At 42.3% G+C, this 20,010-nt stretch overlaps 1 protein-coding gene across 1 annotated transcript; it reads left to right on the top strand.

Annotated features, from left to right (window-relative positions):
* Positions 1-5,750: 5,750 nt before the first annotated feature.
* nceh1a (neutral cholesterol ester hydrolase 1a) lies at positions 5,751-11,286 on the top strand. Its single transcript, XM_083924900.1, has 5 exons — positions 5,751-5,892; positions 8,348-8,603; positions 9,010-9,079; positions 9,253-9,424; positions 9,517-11,286. Exons 1-5 carry the CDS (start codon positions 5,752-5,754, stop codon positions 10,135-10,137), a joined length of 1,260 nt encoding a protein of 419 aa, XP_083781026.1. The 5' UTR covers position 5,751; the 3' UTR covers positions 10,138-11,286.
* The last annotated feature ends 8,724 nt before the right edge of the window (positions 11,287-20,010 follow it).

Genomic DNA, 20,010 nt, shown 5'->3' with positions numbered 1-20,010 from the left:
TTACTTAATGCTCGTATGCTTGCCACACTGTGCACTAATCGACCCAGCGGTATACAGTGGCTCCATATTTATGAACTACAACATTAAAACATTCTGACATGTACTTGTTAGTGATAAAAACAGACTAATATGATATTCTATGATAAAATAACACTTTTAAAGGTGCCATTCTGTGGAGTAACTTTTGATACTTTAAGTAAGTAAAGCAGTTGAGAAGTCTAAGTGTCAAAAAGTGGTAAAACTATTTTATTTTCCTCTGAATTATAGTGGCGCAGAAGTATAAAGTAGCAGAATACTCAAGTGAACCCCATTGTAGTTAAGTACAGTATATGTGAGCAAATGTAGGCTACTTGCTACTTTTCTGACTGATTCAGCGTCTTCTTTTTATAAAGAGGTAGCAGCAATGTCACTTTTCTCAAGCTTTCACAATGACGATAAATGACATAAGGCGCCAGGTTCCTCTGAATCACTGTCCACTTCTCATTTCTTCAGTGATTCAAATAGGAAAAAGTGACTATGAAGTGGCAACTCAGTCTGATGAACAGGATGCAGATGATGTGCTGTCAATCCTCACCAGAGCTGCTTCATGATAACTAAGATTAGGAAACGTACCAAACTGCAGCCCTCCATTTTTAGTTTCAAAGACTCACTTCCTGTCAGCGTGTGAGGCGGCTGGAAGCTTCCTCTTTCCTCCTTTACATAGAACAGTGGCTGTGGTCACTTTGAATTCATGCCAGTTAGATTCAAGGTGAAATACGACTTTATCATCCTGTTGGCTCAAACAGGAAAGTGACTGTATCTCCTCCATATCCATTCGTTGTGTAAGTGTTACTAATAACATTAACGGGGACTTTCAAGTGGCCCAGTAAGCCAAGACAGTGTGACAGTGATTCAGCTGCTAAATGGATTTGAGCCAACATTAACTGTATTATTTACAGCAGCGTTTCTCCCGCCCTGTGAAAAAAGGTCTGTTATCGTAGAAGATAACCTGAAGCATGACTCCGCCCCACAGGCCTGAATCCTACATATGTAGAGACATGCACTCATCCCTCAGCAGGCAGAGTACTCCCTAGTTGAACCCTTCCTCTCTCAGACATGTACAGGGAGAACATTCCTGATTTTACTTGCACATTAGTAATCAAGATAATGTTAACAATCTGTAAAAAAGTGTTTTAGTCTGTGTTGAAACCTATTTGAGATGTACCATATTGCGTTTTCCATGTCTCTGTGCCTTTAAAGAGCCAGCAGGACTTACGTATGTCGTAATGTCCCAATTATACTATATATAGGTAGAAAGTGCCGCTACAGTGAGTGCTGTAACAGTCATTCCTCCGCTGCAATGACGGCGCAGAGAAAACGCTGACCAATCAAAGCAGACTGGGCTTTTCTGCAAGGGGAGTTTAAAGAGACAGGTGCTAAAACGGAGCATTTCAGACAGAGGGGGAATACAGGTATATTCAGACAGACAGAATGAGAAAAATAATGTGTTTTTTGAACATTAAAGCATGTAAACATGTTCGAGTAGAGATGAACCTGAAACTGAACATTATATGGGAACTTTAAAAGACTAAACAGGAGTGAAAACAAAAACATCTTGTTCCAGACCTAACTGTGCTTGTGACAAAAATACTGTTTGTAAATGTACTTCTCATCAGTGCCATTTGGCTCGTATATTTCATTTCTAATTGCGAAAGTTGCTGCCAAACATCATTTGCATCTTTTCAACCAAGCCCAGTATTTCAAGTCCTTATAAATCAAATAAAAAAAGCTGCAGCGCACTAATAAAATGTGCTGTTTATTAGTGAAATCTCTTCTCCACCTAATTCACGCTCAAACGCCTGAAAAGGCAGCGTCAAGAAAGAGTCTGAACGACGAAGAAGGGCCGCCTGAAATGTAAAACCTCCATTTCTGCCTCATGCGTTTAGTCATGTTAAATGACCATAAGTGTAATTCCAGTCGGTGACACGAGAGAGGCCCTCTCTCTGCCCTCCATACCACAGACTGGAGGGAGACGCCAGACCAACACACAGGAGGGAGGGGGACGGCAGGAAGAGGGAATTTTAATGCTCACTCTTTACGGCACACAAACACACACACACACACACACACACACACGCACACACACAAACACACCCAAGCACATATATCACATTAACGTTTACAATTTAAGCTTTCTGCTGACGCTCTCATTCAGGCAGCTTTTTGGAAAGAGAGCCAGTATGGCATGTGTCTGACTTAAAGGGATCTTTTGAGTGTGAAACACTGACCCCAAGCAGGATGTAGGATTTCAAGATGATTGCAAAAGGTTTGTAGTTTTGTGCGTCATGAGGTACAGCAGCTGTGGTCAGATTTAAGTGCAGTGGTGACATCCATTTTGTGAACCAATTCTGCAGCCCAATCCACCTTCTACCGTTCATCCCTAGGCTCTGCATGGTCAAAAATATTGATTGTCTCACCAAAAAAATGCCACATCATACCATTTCGTACCAACAGGTTGGTATGGCATAGCTGAAATCCTTTATGATAGCTTGATATTTTGGGAATAATGCTCATTTACTTCCTTGCAGAGTTAGATGAATAGATTGACATCACTCCCGTGTCTGTATGGTCAATATTAAGCTGGAGTAGCCTTATTTTGAAAGGACGCATCCATCTTGACATCCATCTGGAGTTTGTGTGACATCACTGTAGGGCCACTTCAGCAATGCAAACAACATAGAGTTAAGCGTTCGACCATTTTCCAATATGAACACTCACGTTGACATTTACAATTCTCATTTTTTCTTTTGCTAAAGATTTCACTCTTCTCCTGAGAACCCCAGTCTGGTCTTCCAAGAGGCTAATCTGACATGGTCTGGTGGCCTAGCTGCTATGTTTTGGAAAACCATTCCAGTGCAGGGGTCAGATCCTCATCAGCTCTGATGTTTGTTTACATTCTCACACAGGGCCACCAGGGACAGACAGTGTCCATTTAAAAGTTAAACCGTGGGAAGAAACAGGGCGATAAATAGCACAGAGAGAGAGAGAGCAACACAGTGACACCGAGACCCTTCACCCTGTGGTCTAAGACGCATAACACATAATTGCAACTTCGTCGATTTGAATTTGCTGCACGACGTCCTTCCTTTATCCAAACTCATGATTTCTGATTCTCTTCTGTCGCCTACTCTTTTAAAATAATCCGTAAAAGAAGAAAATGTGTTGATTTCATGCCAAATTATTGCTGTAATCCATTTAAAAAATCATGCAGACGGAATGCAGCGGGTATGATGCCAAATCATTTCCGTAATCAATCTGAAAGTCACGCAAACAACAAGTTTTCCAGGGCTGACAAGTGTAGATTTTTCACTGGTGTCAGATTTGCTTGGATCGACGTGTCCCAGTATAAACTTTGAACACCAGGCCGAACCAAAACAGAAAAGAATGACCTTTTATCTAAAGACAGAACAGTAAGGAGGTATAAAGGGATCAATAGCCTGTGAACGACCAGGATGATGACTCTGATGTCCGTCCAACATCACAAATCCTTTCCAGTAACACTCCAGTCCAGTATTGATGTGGACACATAAAAGGCATCAATAGTCTGTGAGAAAAGCACTTCTGACCTTACCAGACAAACAGGACCATGACTTCAGATCAATCCGTGTTTTTCTGTTTCGCTGAAATGATAGTTGACTAATTGTCAAAAGTGAATACATACACTGTACAGTATATCCCCCACTCATCTCATCTCATCTCATCTTCAACCTCTTATCCAGTGTCAGGTCGCGGGGGCAGCAGCTCCAGCAGGGGACCCCAAACTTCCCTTTCCCGGGCCACATTAATCAGCTCTAACTGGGGGATCCTGAGGCGTTCCCAGGCCAGTGTGGAGATCTAATCTCTCCACCTGGTCCTGGGTCTTCCCCGAGGCCTCCTCCCAGCTGGACGTGCCTGGAACACCTCCCTAGGGAGGCGCCCAGGGTTCATCCTTACCAGATGATCCTGAACCACCTCAACTGGCTCCTTTCAACGCAAAGGAACAGCGGCTCTACTCCGAGTTCCTCACGGATGCTGAACTTCTCACCCTAATATCACCCGCTCACAGCTATTTAATAACTAATATGCTGGGTTTAAAAAGAATGAACACACTTGGATTTCATTAGCAGTTGTTACCTTGCTTACATTAAACAGGAGATCCATGTTAATATGATTATTGCATCAGTAGAAGAGTATTGTTATGGACTTATTGATTGCATTAACAGGAAATTGCATAATTAAGAGTTGTAAGAATAAAGATAAGGACAGCACTTCAGGTTTACTGATTTATTCAGTAGCCACACGAACGTTTCGGGTCAGACGCCCCTCCTCAGTGTGCTCATTAAAGATATCCACATCAGTTCAGAGTTAAACGTGTTTTAGAAGAAGAAGAAGAATTCCTTTATTAGTCCCGCAACGGGGAAATTTAATTTTTTCACTCTATTATTATTATTCAGGTAACACACACACAAAGGCCCGAAATACACACACATGCACAAACAGGACCCATATACATGCAATTAATGGAGAGATGTTAGAGCGAGGGGGCTGCCAGTGACCAGCGCCCCGAGCAGTTTTGGGGGTTCGGTGCCTTGCTTAACAGCACCTCGGCAGTGCCCAGGAGATGGACTGACACCTCTCCAGCTAACAGTACACGCTCCATTCATGGTCCACACAGGGACTCAAACCGGCAACCCTCCGATTCCCAGCCAAGTCACCTATGGACGGAGCTACTGCCGCCCCTTTTATCCTATTTCTAGTTAAGAGTTGTAACGTGTGTAAAGCAGCTGTTGCAAGAGATGGGGTTTTATTGCACCTATTCACCAGGTTGACTTTTACTACATCCTGCACTTTCACACCAGACTTACTCTCTAACATGGGGAGATGAGCAACAAGCTCAATCTGGAGCTGAAATCTTAATTTAATGCACCTGCAATGCAATGTGATTAAATTACACTGCAAACACTCACATTTTGCATCATCTGAGATGATAAATAGAAGGTCATATGTATCTCTGCAGGTTTTATTGTTTTCTCAAAGGGGAAAAAAAAGTCATTTCAATTAGATTTAGATTACATTCGCATTTGCTACAGTTAAGTAAATATTTTCAATGATTACAGTAGTAATAAGTTGCTGTTGCCAACTTTATTGTTTCTTGTTTCACTTGAGGATGATGAAACATACAGATAGTTCTCTATAAACATAACATGCATAAATGTATACGTATGTGTGGAGTCCTGGCTGCACTCTTCAGCTCTTTTGTGCCTCTCTGTGGTCACAGGTTAGAAATACAACTTTGTACCAACCCGTAGAAGTCACAAAAAACTCATTACCCAGATGCCCATTCGTTGCTGACACGCACACTTCAAAATAAAAGCACAAGTCAGTGTTATGCAGAAATTGACTGCAACGTGACATGACTAGGACTTCGTGATGTATGTTTTTAAAGCGGAAAATATATGCAAAATATTTATAAAACATATCAACAATAGATTAAACAGTTTGGTTTTCAGACAACAGGCTCAGAGTAAAACGGATGTCAATAAAGGTTTTATTTTGAAGGTTTCTTTCCTTACCCTTATCGGTCCAATAAAGTCATTTGTAGTGTAACAGTGGAGCCTGGTTGGCCCTCCCAGGCCCTCCAGTGACGAATCAGAGAGTAGCAGCTGCAGCCCAGTGGAGTCAGTCTGGATCCTCTGTCACCTCACCGAGGAGAATAAAGCTGTCAGGCACAAGATGAGGCTGGTGCCAGCTGTTATTACAGTGTCACTAACGGTGGCACTCGCGTATTATGTTTACATCCCGCTGCCCGATGCCATCCAGGAGCCGTGGAAGCTGATGATGCTGGATGCTGGGTTCCGGTCAGTGAGCCACCTGGTGAGAGAAGAGATGATTGTTTTATTATGGGAGATGCATTATGTGCTGGGCTGAGCAACTTTACCTGTAATTATGATCTAATCTGCACAAATGAATACTAACATTATTGACAGCAGTGGTTTTGCACACACAAAAACCTTATTGGCATGTGCTGCATATTTGAACCCCCTTCTGTGTAATCATTGATAAAAAAAGACACACCTCTTTACCTAAAATAGGAACACACAAGGCCTGTACTAAGCTTATACCTTCTTAAGCCACGTGTTATATAATATCAACCCTGAAATGCCAGGTTTATGTATAGATATGATTGCAAAATGAGTGTCATACAATGTGTATTTATTTCAGCAGTGTATTTCCAGATATCTAAGGCACACCATGTGCTCCTGAAGCACTTCAACACTGTTCTGGGTGTAAGTTATGTAAGGTCTAACAGTGCTTTTCTTTAACAGAAGGTCTTTTCATGCTCGTATCCGTTACAACACACTGGTAACAGAAGCATGACATGTGCAGACTTTGTGAGAGAGAGCTTTTTCAGGACATTAACAGTTTGATTTGGAAACAGCCACGCCGTTTGCCAATCTGTTGCAAAGTGAAGACCTCCCCCTAACCTTTGTTATACATTTTGAAACTGGCACAAAGGTGAAGTGGCCTTATGATGACAGTTATTGCCACACAGGCTGAGCGGGCTTGCGGATTAATATTCTACCTTTAGGGTGTAGTCCTTAAACAGGTTGTGTGTGTTCTTTTATAACATTAACTATCATGGACTGTATAATAAATGCTCTTTTTTTTCTTTTCCGCAGCTGACCTGTGCAAGAATTTTTGCACATGTTATGACAAAGCGTAGTTCAAAAACTCACCAGTGTAAAGTATGTTTTTGAATAGAATAGAATACAATTGTATTTCCCCGCCAGAGTTAAAAATTACAGGTCAACGAAACATAAAAACAACAACAAAATGGTAACAAAAAAAACACTGAAACAAGTACTATAGCCTGCATCACAGCACTACAGTAAAATTTAAAAAAAAATCAATCACATAAAGTACTAATACAAAACATTAAAACAGGAAAATAAAATACTACGGTTTTATTCCGTGCAGTTAGATGTAAGGGGGTTTACGTAAATACATCCAGAGAGAGCACAGACCGATCTTATGCAGAGCAGATTTCTGACTTTATTTTTTTTTTTAAGTACGGGTCAGGACCCAAATGCAGGCAATCCAGGAAAGACAGGACAGTTCAGTGATTTATTAAAAAGAGCAAGGATGCGTAAGCTTACAGGCAGACTGGTAGAGTTATGGGCCGGGGTATAGAAATTCAAAATATGTTGCCACGTTGGTTTTTTTCCACCTTAAGGGGCAGTAGCTCAGTCCATAGGTGAGAACTGTAGGGTCGCTGCTCCCTCTGCACCCCTCAGCTGATTAGGGGTATTTTATATTTGAATTTAACAAACCAGATTTAGCCAATCATATCTTTGCTGTCAACATTTATATCTGTTCTCCTCTCTGTTGCTGTCAGCTGTCCTTTTATTGCGAACCCTCCTCCACCCATTCACCCTGCAGTCCATCATTTCCAGCACCCAGGTCTGAGCGCAACAGAAGCTCCTATTCTCACGCAGATCTCAGCATCCTCTTCATTCATCACCATCACTAACAGTGTTTAGCCTCCATCACCACTCAACTCTCTACTACTACTCTAACTCTAACCTTGCAATATATAGTGATGTCACAAAGGGGTCTAATCGCTGAAAATGTTTCTAAAACTTGAGGCGGCAGTAGCTCAGTCCATAGGTGACTTGGCAGGGAACCGTAGGGTTGCTGGTTCCCAACCAAGTCCCTGTGTGGACCATGTATGGAGCGTGGACTGGTGGCTGGAGAGGTGCCAGTTCATCTCCTGGGCACTGCCGAGGTGCTGTTGAGCAAGGCACCAAACCCCTAACTGCTCGGGGCGCCGGTCACTGGCAGCCCCCTCGCTCTAACATCTCTCCTTAATTGCATGTACAGGTCCTGTCTGTGCATGTGTGTGTATTTCGGGCCTGTGTGTGTAACATGAATAATAATTCAAGTAGGTGACAAAATTCAATTTCCAAATTCAAATAAAGTAATTCTTCTTCTTAAGGAATAGGTCAAAGTAATATTATTATGAAACTTTGTTAAGGCCAATATGTCTCTGTGTCCCCGCTGTGCCGAGCAGCCGTGTCTGCTGATCTTTGTTGACCCTGACTATTGAAACCGTCTGAGATGTTTGCGGGGATGAGGACAGACAGAGACACATCATTAAGTCGCAGTGCAGAAGGACAGAGGTGACGGGGCGAGAGGGTTGTGTCTCAAGTCCATGCCAGTGGATGAATGCCAATGGATGAATTTTGTCTTTTTCCCCCGAATCCCTTTCTCCTACATGCTGTTTTCACTCTGGGCCTAAATGGGTCTTGAATATCTTCTCTGTCTTCAGGCCTCCTTGAAGTCTTGGCTGGGCTTTAACAATTACATCAGCTCACTCAGGCAGTCCACGGAGGGTTTCGACGGCATGATGGAGGGGCTGCGTGGTTCAGAGTCGGGCGGAGACGTCATGCCCGGAGTTAAAGTCAGCGACGTCACTTTCGCCGGCGTCCCCGTCCGTGTGTATGAACCCCCGGCCGGAGGGGAGGGTCATCTGAGGAGAGGGGTGATGTTCATCCACGGAGGAGGCTGGGCCCTCGGTAGTACCAGTGAGTATGGTTCCTGCTCTCTTGAAGTACAAAATTAAGTCAGAACAAAAAAACCTGCCAAAATTTGAGAACATAGAAATATTTTTTTTATCACATAATCATAACTGTTTTTCCTCTAAAGGTGCAAATAGTGTACTCAGTGTTAGAAGCAGAGTGTGCACTTTATTTCTCTCTATGGTTTCTGCTCTTAGCACTGTATTCAGATAAATAAAATATATATAAAAGGCTAGTTTTGTTAGCTTTGTTTTTTTTATTTTGTATTTTAAATGGGTTATAAATGCGACTAAACATTAAGATCTTAAATTTAGCCTTACGAAACCAGCAGATCGATAGTATTTTGATTTATTTTATTTAACCTGTGTGTTTCTTTGTGCCTTCTGCGGAAATTCAACTCTTACGTTCTCAGAGAAGGGGACGTATGATAAGATCAACCGGATGTTGTCCGACGAGCTCAACACTGTCGTGGTCTCTGTTGAGTAAGTGTGCGATGCTAATCTGCAATTTCAAAACACTTTAAGAAATATAAAAACATATTTGTATGTTAACTCAGACTTGAGAGAGTTTTACAAGTGCCTTCACAGGTTGAAGTGAACTCACATCCTCCAAAGTTTTCTAAGTAAATCCTAATTTGCAACAAATGTCTGTATAGGTATCGTCTGTATCCAGAGGTGCGTTTTCCAGTCCCATATTTAGACTGCCTCGCCGCTGCTAAGCACTTCTTGTCCCCAGAGGTTCAGGCCAGGTATGCAATCGACCCCGAGCGTGTGGCTGTTGCAGGTGACAGTGCTGGAGGGAACCTGGCTGCTGCGGTCTCTCAGGAGGTACATACCAAAGAGATCTCCTGTAAGAATGTTGTGTAACAACTGTACTGTAAATGTAAATCAAAAGGTTATGTGTTTTTATATTCTCCCAGATTTCCTTAGATGACACTATGAGTGTGAAATTCAGCGTCCAGGCGTTAATCTACCCGGTGCTCCAGGCTCTGGACTTCAACACGCCCTCCTACTTGCAGAACCAAAACATACCCATCCTCTACCGGACCCTCATGGTCCATTTCTGGCTTCAGTACCTCGGTGCGGACCTCTCCCTGCGCTCCCAGTTGCTGGCCAACAACCACAGCTCCTTACATCACCCAAACATCACCCCAGAGCTGAGGGCCCGGGTAGACTGGACCGTCCTCCTGCCCCCGAAACACAAGAAGAGCTACAGGCCTCTGATTGCGGAAAAGGGTTCACAGGGGTCAGCGAACGAGGTGCCGGGTCTGCTGGACGTGAGGGCGTCACCACTGTTAGCGGGACCGGAAGTTTTAGCTAAATGCCCCCGAGCATACATCCTAACATGCGAGCATGACGTGTTGAGGGATGATGGCCTGATGTACGCACGCCGCTTACAGGACGCAGGAGTCACAGTTACTAGCGACCACTATGATGACGGCTTCCACGGATGTTTAAGCTTTATAACCTGGCCAATGGACTTTGATGTAGGGAAGAGAGCACTTAGGGGTTACCTCAACTGGCTGCAGAACAACTTGTAAGAGTGTTTATGTGTGTGTGCAAGTGAATGAAAGTGTCTTTATGGGTGCATGTGTGTGTGTGTATGTTTCACTGATACAAATGCACTGGCTCTTGCTTTATGAATCCGACTTGAGGGCTTAATCATCCGCTTTTTGCTTCAAATATAAGCTGAGGGCCGTTATGTTCCTGCAGATACACATATTCATGTACGTATGACGTTTATATTTGGAAGATTCTTTGAGGTCTGTTAGCAATTTAATGTCTGCTGGCAGTGGAGAACAAAAAAATATGTTAACATTAGCATGGCTAACAGTGTGAGCAGCTAACACACACACTTAATCACAGCCACAAGCTTTCCACTGATGGATAAATGAATCAGGTTCCTCCACTGGAGGGAACCGCATCAGTACACTGATCCTTATTCACAAATGCAAGAGCAATATATTTCACATGTAACTGAATTATGGGTTTAGCGGTGAACTGACTTGACTGGTGAGTAGTTTTTCCTCTAACTGTATCATTAAAACGGCAGTTTAGCCCATGAGTTATAGTTCAAAGAAAGTAGAGTTTATTTTATTTGACAGAAAATCCTCTTCTCATTTTTATGTAACTTATTAATAGAAGATAATGAAAGTGTTCTCCTGGGGTTTTTTAATGGCATACTCTATTTTTAATCAGGGGGACCTTGTGATTTATGATTTCCTCATTTAAGATTGATTGACTGTCCCTGAAAAAAAAGATGCATACTGTCTGAGGTTCCAGTATGTTTGAAGAGTTTGAAGTATACTGATATATATCCATGATTAGCCTATTGGGATAATATTGTGAATCACAATTATTTTGGCCTGGATAATCATGACATGAAATTATCATATCGTCCCGTATGCCGTCAACGATGGGATAGAATGGATTGCGATGAAATGTTGTTTTGTTGTTTTCATCCTCTGGGGGTAACATTGTCATGTTACCCCCAGAGGATGAATCCCAATGATGTTGGGGATCCCCTGACCCCTGCTCTAGTGCAACTGCAAGCTCGACATTTGTGGTTTTCCAACGTGGTCTCATGGGAGGGCGTATAAATAGCACGCCACTTTTCATGACTTGCATGACTTTTCACGTGCATGTCTACGCATATTAAGCTTTTCGCGTGTCATTTAACGCCCGTAGTTCCCCAGGGTTAGGGTTAGGGTTAGGGTCTGGGTTAGGGTTAGGGGTTAGGGTCAGGGTTAGGGTTAGGGGTTAGGGTCAGGGTTAGGGTTAGGGTTAGGGTCAGGGTTAGGGTTAGGGTCAGGGTTAGGGTTAGGGTTAGGGGTTAGGGTCAGGGTTAGGGTTAGGGTTAGGGGTTAGGGTCAGGGTCAGGGTTAGGGTCAGGGTCAGGGTTAGGGTTAGGGGTTAGGGTTAGGGTCAGGGTTAGGGTCAGGGTTAGGGTCAGGGTTAGGGTTAGGGTTAGGGTCAGGGTTAGGGTTAGGGTTAGGGTCAGGGTTAGGGTTAGGGTTAGGGCATTTCACGCCCGTTATTTCAGCCATCCTTCACATGAAATATTGATTTAAAAACAACCCTCTGACAGAAAGCTCCACCACGTGGGTTTTCCCTCAATGACATTTGTGCGTCAAATGACAACGCCATCTCTGCACCATACACGTCAATTGAGACTACATGGCATGAAATGACACGCAAAAATCATGACATGCGTTGTAATTATATGCGAGATGGCTTGAGAGAAATAGCGTGTCATTCACACGCCTTTTAGTGAGACCAGGCTGGGTTTTCAGTGAAATGTGTCGATGACGTGCTAACACACTAAGATTATCTTCTTAGCATCAGCACTTTAGTATTGTCATTGTCGGCATTTCAGCACACTGACGTCAGCATGGCTGGAGTCAGGCTCTTGTAAGAAGAAATAAATTTACCATCAAACATGGGACACATAACATCTGTAAATTGTATATTTGTAATGGGGCTTTTTTTTGTGTTCACCATGGATTTTCACCCAGCTGTGGTAAACAGACATCTTCTGCTCCCTGCACCATAAGAAGATGATGTCTTCCTTAACAGATGACGCTTGACAATCACTAACAAAATGCACTATTTACTTAAGTTTCCTTCAATTTTTTATATTGTTTTCTACTTAAATGACCTTAGTTGAGTAATATTAAACGTTCTGTGGTTTAACTGTTCGAAGAGAGATAGGCTACATATGGAACATGAATGAGTCACGAGTAAGTAGTCTGTCATTCTCCCAAATATCTGCTCTGAGCTGTCTACATGTATGAAACGCCCCTGAGATGTAAAAGTAACATGCAGGACGTCTGAGGTGCAACATTTGCTCCGAAGATCCAAGCATTTAAACCGAAAGGCTTTAAAACAATGTATTTTATTTCTAAATTGATTTTCACATCTTTTATATATTGGGACATATTCTTCCTCTGTGTTGTGATTTATGAAGAAACTGATTTGGGGCGTCAATAAATGCCAAGTCATATCGATTAAGCATGAATTGTTCTGTTTATTTACTTGCAAACAAATCCAGTTACACTGTTATGCATCATCAGCCTGTGATGTTAAATTTGGTGAAAGTTATTTTGTAACAAAGTGTATTTTTCATATTTCCCAGAATGCTTTTTAACAACCATTAAAGTATTTCTGATCTGATCTGATGATAGTAAAAGTGTGAATGTTGCATCAGTTCTGCACATGGAGGTTGTGTGTGACTGAAATGACTTTGTACATGACTTGTTGTTGGCTTGTTGCATATTTACATCGTTTTGGTCATATATTATGGCAACATGGGCCTTGAAAAAGTAAGAAAAACACAAAACTATATATGTTCTTGTGATTATTATTTATTTTAGACAACATCCTACAGAGTAATGTTCAGCTGCAGTCGTTCAACGAGAGGAAATGCTCAATGTGCATCAGAATTATACTTCCTGATGTTCATTACTTAACTCAGAATGCCGCTGCTATCCTTTAATCATTTAGTACAACTTATATGTTGTTTAATAAGAGCAAAAAAATCATATTTGAGCCATGAGTTTAAATAGACTAAATAATAATATCTAATTTAAACACATCACTTTTTTAGCACTGATTGTTTCCAGAGCCTCCATGTATTGATTCAATGTGTTATCCAACCAGCACAGTTATCATATGCCACCTTTAGCTAATGTATAAATACACAAATAAATACTTGTAATGTATATAAACTATTCTGCGGTTATGCTTTCCAACTTTTACAAAAATGAAAGTGAAAAAGAGTTATTCTCCTGCTGATCACAAATATATGAATCAATAGGGAGCCAATAAAGAGGAGAGAAGTTCCCTTAATGTGAGGTTATTCGCACACATGCTCCTAAATACATTTTACGGCAAGCACACATATATCTTTTAGTTGCAAATGCGCGTTGAACGTGACTGCCGAGCCTTGGTACGAGTGGAAAATGCCACGAAAACGCCAGACAGGAGAAACAGCAGAGGCATGATCTGACCTGTTGGGTGTTTGTGTTTTTTTTTTTTTTAAATCAGTGTCAGTTCATAATACTTTTTAATCCTCATCTATCATCTTGGCAGGGCCTTCCCTCCATCCAGCTCACTGACTGGCTGAGAGCCAGTGGCCAGACATGACACAGAGTTCACAGCCGTTGTGTTGCAACAGTGGGAATCTACCTGAGAGCTCCCTTTTGTCTCTCCTGAGCTGCTTTCGACCTCTGTTAGTCAGCATGCTTTACGTTTAGTGATTGATATCGTCCGTACACACACAAACACACACCCTTCAACCTTTCATTAGCACTCACAAGCCTCCTTTAATGTTTACTCTGGCTGTTCTGACTTGTCAATCACACAAGCAGGCGGCACACACACACACATGCATGCACGCACACACACACACACACACACACACACACACACACACACACACACACACACACACACACACAAACACACACACTAGATGTTTTTAGTACAGCAGAGACATCAATAACAGTGTTGTTTTGATGATGCTGCTGCTGCTAAATAGATAATTCATGTTGCATGTGTACTCTCCATTGCTTTTACGAGAGGACGCATAGACCTCCCAAGGCTCTCACATCTGCACCAGCTCTCGACCATTTTTAGAGATGTTTTTGATTCTATGCCTTCCTTTTGGATCACCAAATCCTGCAGCAGCAATAATCAATGCAACACTCCCCTCTAGTGGAATGAGAACAACATGACGCTTCACCCACATTTGGTAACCACTGGTAGAACCACTGTAAGTGCATTTACTCAAGTACTTCAGTACAACTTTGAGGTAAACATTGTACTCTTTACTGCTGCTGCTGCTGCTGCCGCTGCACTGATCTATACACCATTCTTTTTGCCATTAACTGGTTGAACAACATTAAAGATGATAGATGATAAAAGTAGTGTGAGTTGTGAGTTAAATGTTATTCTGCATTGTTTCTGTTCTCCCACTTTCACATACTGTAGTTTCCTATCAGGGAAACACCCTTCCACTGACACACTAAGTCACTGGGCAACTGTGCGTGCATTGTGCTGCTGTAGCATTTTTCAGCACTAGTCTTTGTTTCATAAATGAGACAATGAGCAGCTGCAGTGCTCAGACGGGAATTTAGGGAGATTCCGTGACTTTACCGAGAGGAACGTCAGGGAGGAGAAGCCTCAGGGGAGGGAGAAGGGGAGTGGAGGGCAGAGGAGGGTGGATGGAGCGTGATCCGTCCTTGAATATCCATCATATGTCTTCAGGGTGTTAATCAAGCTCTTCACTTCAGAGGGAAAAGTGCTTTAATTCCCAAAGAGATTATGCTTTCCTGTTTCCAGTTGTTTGTCGTTAAAAAGATTTGAGATTTGGGGTTTGGAAAATAGTTTCATCAGAGTCAAACGATTTCACAGTAATGTATTCCTCACAGGGAGGAAGTTTTTGATGTTTTTGGTGTTGACCAAAATTTGTTCCAGGGCTTTTTCCAGGGTTTTAAAGTTACCACTCATCACATTTTGATGAATAGCAAAAGCTATTCAATATGGTTACATTTCTTAATCACCTTTTTATCTATTAGTTTTAATGGCTAGGGGTAGAGCCATTCCAGTGCTTGAATCAAATTGTCTTCACACAGGGATGGATTGACGATGCAGTGTTACCGTTTATGATTTTATCCCATCAATATAAGTCTCACTTTACCTTTTCTTCTAACTCTCCTCATTGCGAATATAGACATAGAAAATAAGAAGAAGAAGAAGAAGAAGGAGAAGAAGAAGAAGAAGAAGAAGAAGAAGAAGAAGAAGAAGAAGAAGAAGAAGAAGAAGAAGAAGAAGAAGAAGCAGACGAAGAAGAAGACGAAGAAGAAGAAGAAGAAGAAGAAGAAGAATATAACAATATTTTAATATCTCCATTATGAAGCTTAGCCTAAGTTCAATCAGGAAGACTATCTAATGTTACTCGTTCTCATTCCCCTCTCTTTCTCCCTATTCTCCTGCTCCCTCTGCACCCCTCAGCTGATATTTGATATTTGAATTTAACAAACCAGATTTAGCCAATCACATCTTTGCTGTCAACATTTATATCTGTTCTCCTCTCTGTTGCTGTCAGCTGTCCTTTTATTGCGAACCCTCCTTCACCCATTCACCCTCCAGTCCATCATTTCCAGCACCCAGGTCTGAGCGTAACAGAAGCTCCTATTCTCACTCAGAGCTCAGCATCCTCTTCATTCATCACCATCACTACCAGTGTTTAGCCTCCATCACTACTCAACTCTCTACTACTACTCTAACTCTAACCTTGCAATATATAGTGATGTCACAAAGGGGTCTAATCGCTGAAAATGTTTCTAATACTTGGGGCGGCAGTAGCTCAGTCCATAGGTGACTTGGCAGGGAACCGTAGGGTTGCTGGTTCCCAAATAAGTCCCTGTGTGGACCATGTATGGAGCGTGGACTGGTGGCTGGAGAGGTGCCAGTTCATCTCCGGGGCACTGCCGAGGTGCTGTTGAGCAAGGCACCGAACCCCCAACTGCTCGGGGCGCCGGTCACTGTCAGCCCCCTCGCTCTAACATCTCTCCTTAATTGCATGTATATAGGTCCTGGTTGTGCATGTGTGTATTTCGGGTGTGTGTGTGTGTAACATGATTAATAATAAGAGTGAAAAAATTAAATTTCCCCGTTGCGGGATCAATAAAGTAATTCTTCTTCTTCTTCTTCTTCTTCTTCTTCTTCTTCTTCTTCTTCTTCTTCTTCTTCTTCTTCTTCTTCTAAATAAATGAGAATGACTATCTACAAGAAAGTGAAGCAGGAAATTCCCAAAATGTTGTTCAAGTTTTCAAACATAGTTTTAAATGACTCATTTATGCAATAACTCCACACATACAATCTGTGTGTGTGTGTGTGTGTGTGTGTGTGTGTGTGTGTGTGTGTGTGTGTGTGTGTGTGTGTGTGTGTGTGTGTGTGTGTGTGTGTGTGTGTGTGTGTGTGTGTGTGTGTGTGTGTGTGTGTGTTTGCCATGGGACTGTATACAGGCATGTCTCTCAGGGTGTCATCTTCCCTGCCCGAGGCCAGACAGTCTTCAGATGTCACTCACCTTCTCCTCTCCGTCTCTCCGCCTGGGAATCGACGCACCTAAGGGAACACAGCAACCTCACTGTCTCTTACGCATTTTGAGAATTTAATCTGTGAAGGAAACAAACCAAATACTTGTTTTCCTCTGTTGATGGTGTTCTCGCTCACACCTCCAACGTTATGGTCGCATGAGTTTCAGCTTGAATGTGTTGCACATGCTTCAGCGTGGGTCCTAATTGTTGGGAGGGTCCACATCCATGAGCTGTGAACTCCTTCAGCTCCACCCGCACTTCCTCACTGACAATGGAGCCGGGGTTAGAGGTGAAGGAATGAAAGTAAAGAAACCACCAGGAATCACTCAAAGTTAAACTCTGCAGATTAAATGACTCCCGTGGGACGAATACTACTTAGAGCTACACATACGCACAAACAATGGCGGGTCGTTTGGCACTAATCAAACAGCATTCCCTCAGATCACTTCACAATAGCAGGAAAGAGAAGGAAAAAAAGGAATTTTTCTCATCTTGCTTTCAGATGCAAGGGATTTTGGTTGTTTCATCTTTTTAGCGACAGCAACTTCTATCTGCAATGCAAGACGACGGGAGTTCACATATATTAAACACAAAGAGAACATTAAAGTATCATACAGACAAAATTGTAAAAAATGGCAACCTGAACAACACACAAAAGGTCAAATATCTTAGCAAAACACATCACTTTTTACCACTGATTGTTTCCAGAGCCTCCGCGCTCGACCTCAAAGCTTCATTCAACCAACATGGTTATCTTACGCTGCTCCAAATGTGGAGACTGGAAGTCATAAAAACAATTTGTACTGCACTGAAGTCCTTCTGGCGGTAATAAGTAAATAAACCCAGATACAAATTGTGGCAGAGGTTGGGAAATTGGCATTGGAGTCGTACAGAGATACTTTGAACTACAGGAAGGAGTAAACAATGTCAAATACTGAAGAACTACGAGCTTATTTTTATATGATATGTTAATATGATATGGTAAATGTATTTATATAGCACCTTTCTAGTCTTCTGACTACTCAAGGAGCTTTGACACTACTTGTCACACCCATTCGACAGACATTCACACAGATGGCCGTGGACATCTACAGACCATCTAATGTAACCATTCACACCACATTTACACTTGCCCAAGGACACTTCGACATGTGGACCGGGGGAGCTGGGGATGGAACCGCCAATCTCTCAAAATGGACGACGAGCCACTCTTCCACTGAACTTTAAAACCTCAACTGTTACGCAAACAGGGACTAAAAGTCCTAAAGAAATCTGAAACTTGAACACACAAACTGGGGAAAACGTCATGTACTGAGGAAGATAATGTGATATGATTGAATGCTGAAACCAGTTATGTCTACGGGAGAGAGGCAAGTGAGAAAAACAATTGTGTTGATTCATTTTCTGAATTTGAAATAGTTTTCTCTTCTGTCTTCATGACTTAAGAACAGGTGGAGAAAAAAAAGGTTTTGCTAGAATTAATCTTCTAAGGTGAAAATAAATGATCCAAATATTTTTTACATCAGGATCATTTGTGAGTTCAAGTACCTCGGGATCATGTTCACGAGTGAGGGGACGATGGAGCGTGAGTTTGGCCGGAGAATCGGAGCAGCGGGGGCGGTGTTGCAGTCGCTCTACCGCACCGTTGTGACGAAAAGAGAGCTGAGGAAGACAAAGCTCTCGATCTACCGGTCAATCTTGGTTCCTACCCTCACCTATGGCCATGAAAGCTGGGTCAGGACCCAAAGAACCAGGTCGTGGGTACAAGCGGCCGAAATGGGTTTTCTCAGGAGGGGGGCTGGAGTCTCCCTTAGAGAGAGGGGGAGAAGTTCAGCCATCCGTGAGGAACTCGGAGTAGAGCCGCTGCTCCTTTGCGTTGAAAGGAGCCAGTTGAGGTGGTTCAGGATCATCTGGTAAGGATGAACCCTGGGCGCCTCCCTAGGGAGGTGTTCTAGGCACGTCCAGCTGGGAGGAGGCCTCGGGGAAGACCCAGGACTAGGTGGAGAGATTAGATCTCCACACTGGCCTGGGAACGCCTCAGGATCCCCCAGTTAGAGCTGGTTAATGTGGCCCAGGAAAGGGAAGTTTGGGGTCCCCTGCTGGAGTTGCTGCCCCCGCGACCCGACCCCGGATAAGAGGCTGAAGATGAGATGAGATGAGGATCATTTGTTGTTGTTATGCGGTGTATGGTAGTGCAGCACTACCCCATGTTCTAGCACCATATCGAGCCAAAACAAAGACGTGACAGTAATGTTACACGACTTGCTTACTTATAATATATGTATATATGTGTACCTTGTGTTTATGGAGAAATTAAAACTTGCAAGAAGTAAACGCAATGTGCTTTAGGACATGCTGCTACATTTCACTGTGGTTTACTGTAACTTACTTCAGTACGAAATGCTGCTACACTCCACTGTGCCATACTGTCACTTAGTTCTGTAGGACATGCTGCTACACTCCACTGTTCCATACTGTCACTTAGTTCTGTAGGACATGCTGCTACATTTTTAACATTTTTAACATTTTTAACACTTATCACTTATCGCTCCTTCTCACTTATTTAGTTTGTACCTATTTTATTTCAATCTGCTGCTAAACTGCACGCTGCGTATTGTTGTATATTGTATAAACCTACGTTTAACCACAATGTCTGTTGCACTCTGTCACACTTGGTTCATTGCTTGATTTATTTTACGTTAGCTTTATTTTTGATTTAAATTAATGTTTATGCTTATTGTTACTCTGATCCTTTCCCACCTTTGTATTGAAACTGCTGCACAATCATTTCCCTCGGGATAAATAAAGCTTCTTGAATCTTGAATCTGAATCAAATGCTTTTAGTCCTATTTAGAACAAGGGGTAGTGGTGCCCAACAAACACCGTTATATAATATTTAATCATTTCACCTGCCAAAACTTTTCTGCCCCCCTGTTTTCACAGATGAAAAAAAGACAGTAACATTGAGAAAGTATCCTGGCAAGACGTTTTCCCCATCTGTTTCACAAATGAAAGATTATCCTGGCAAAATCTTTTTTCACCTTTACGCAAGAGAGAAAACCATTTTGATAAGACTTGTGTTGGTTTCCTCACTTGCCCCTCAGGGATCCCACACCAAAGTAATAATAAATGGACCTTTAACGTTGTTTAAAAACTGCTTTATCATAACTTTCAATCTTGTCAATGTGCTTTCAAAATATATCATCTGATTTGCACATTTCAACTATTTCAAGAATCATTTAATGTGATGTTTCAAATGATTATCGAGCTGTTGGGTCGAACATGTGCTCTCAATTCAAAGCCTCCATGTTG

This window comes from Echiichthys vipera (genome assembly GCF_963691815.1).
Source record: "Echiichthys vipera genome assembly, chromosome: 12".
NCBI classification, from domain to species: domain Eukaryota; kingdom Metazoa; phylum Chordata; class Actinopteri; order Perciformes; family Trachinidae; genus Echiichthys; species Echiichthys vipera.
Note: the sequence above shows the minus strand (reverse complement) of the source record. Positions and strands in the feature narration are given on the sequence as shown.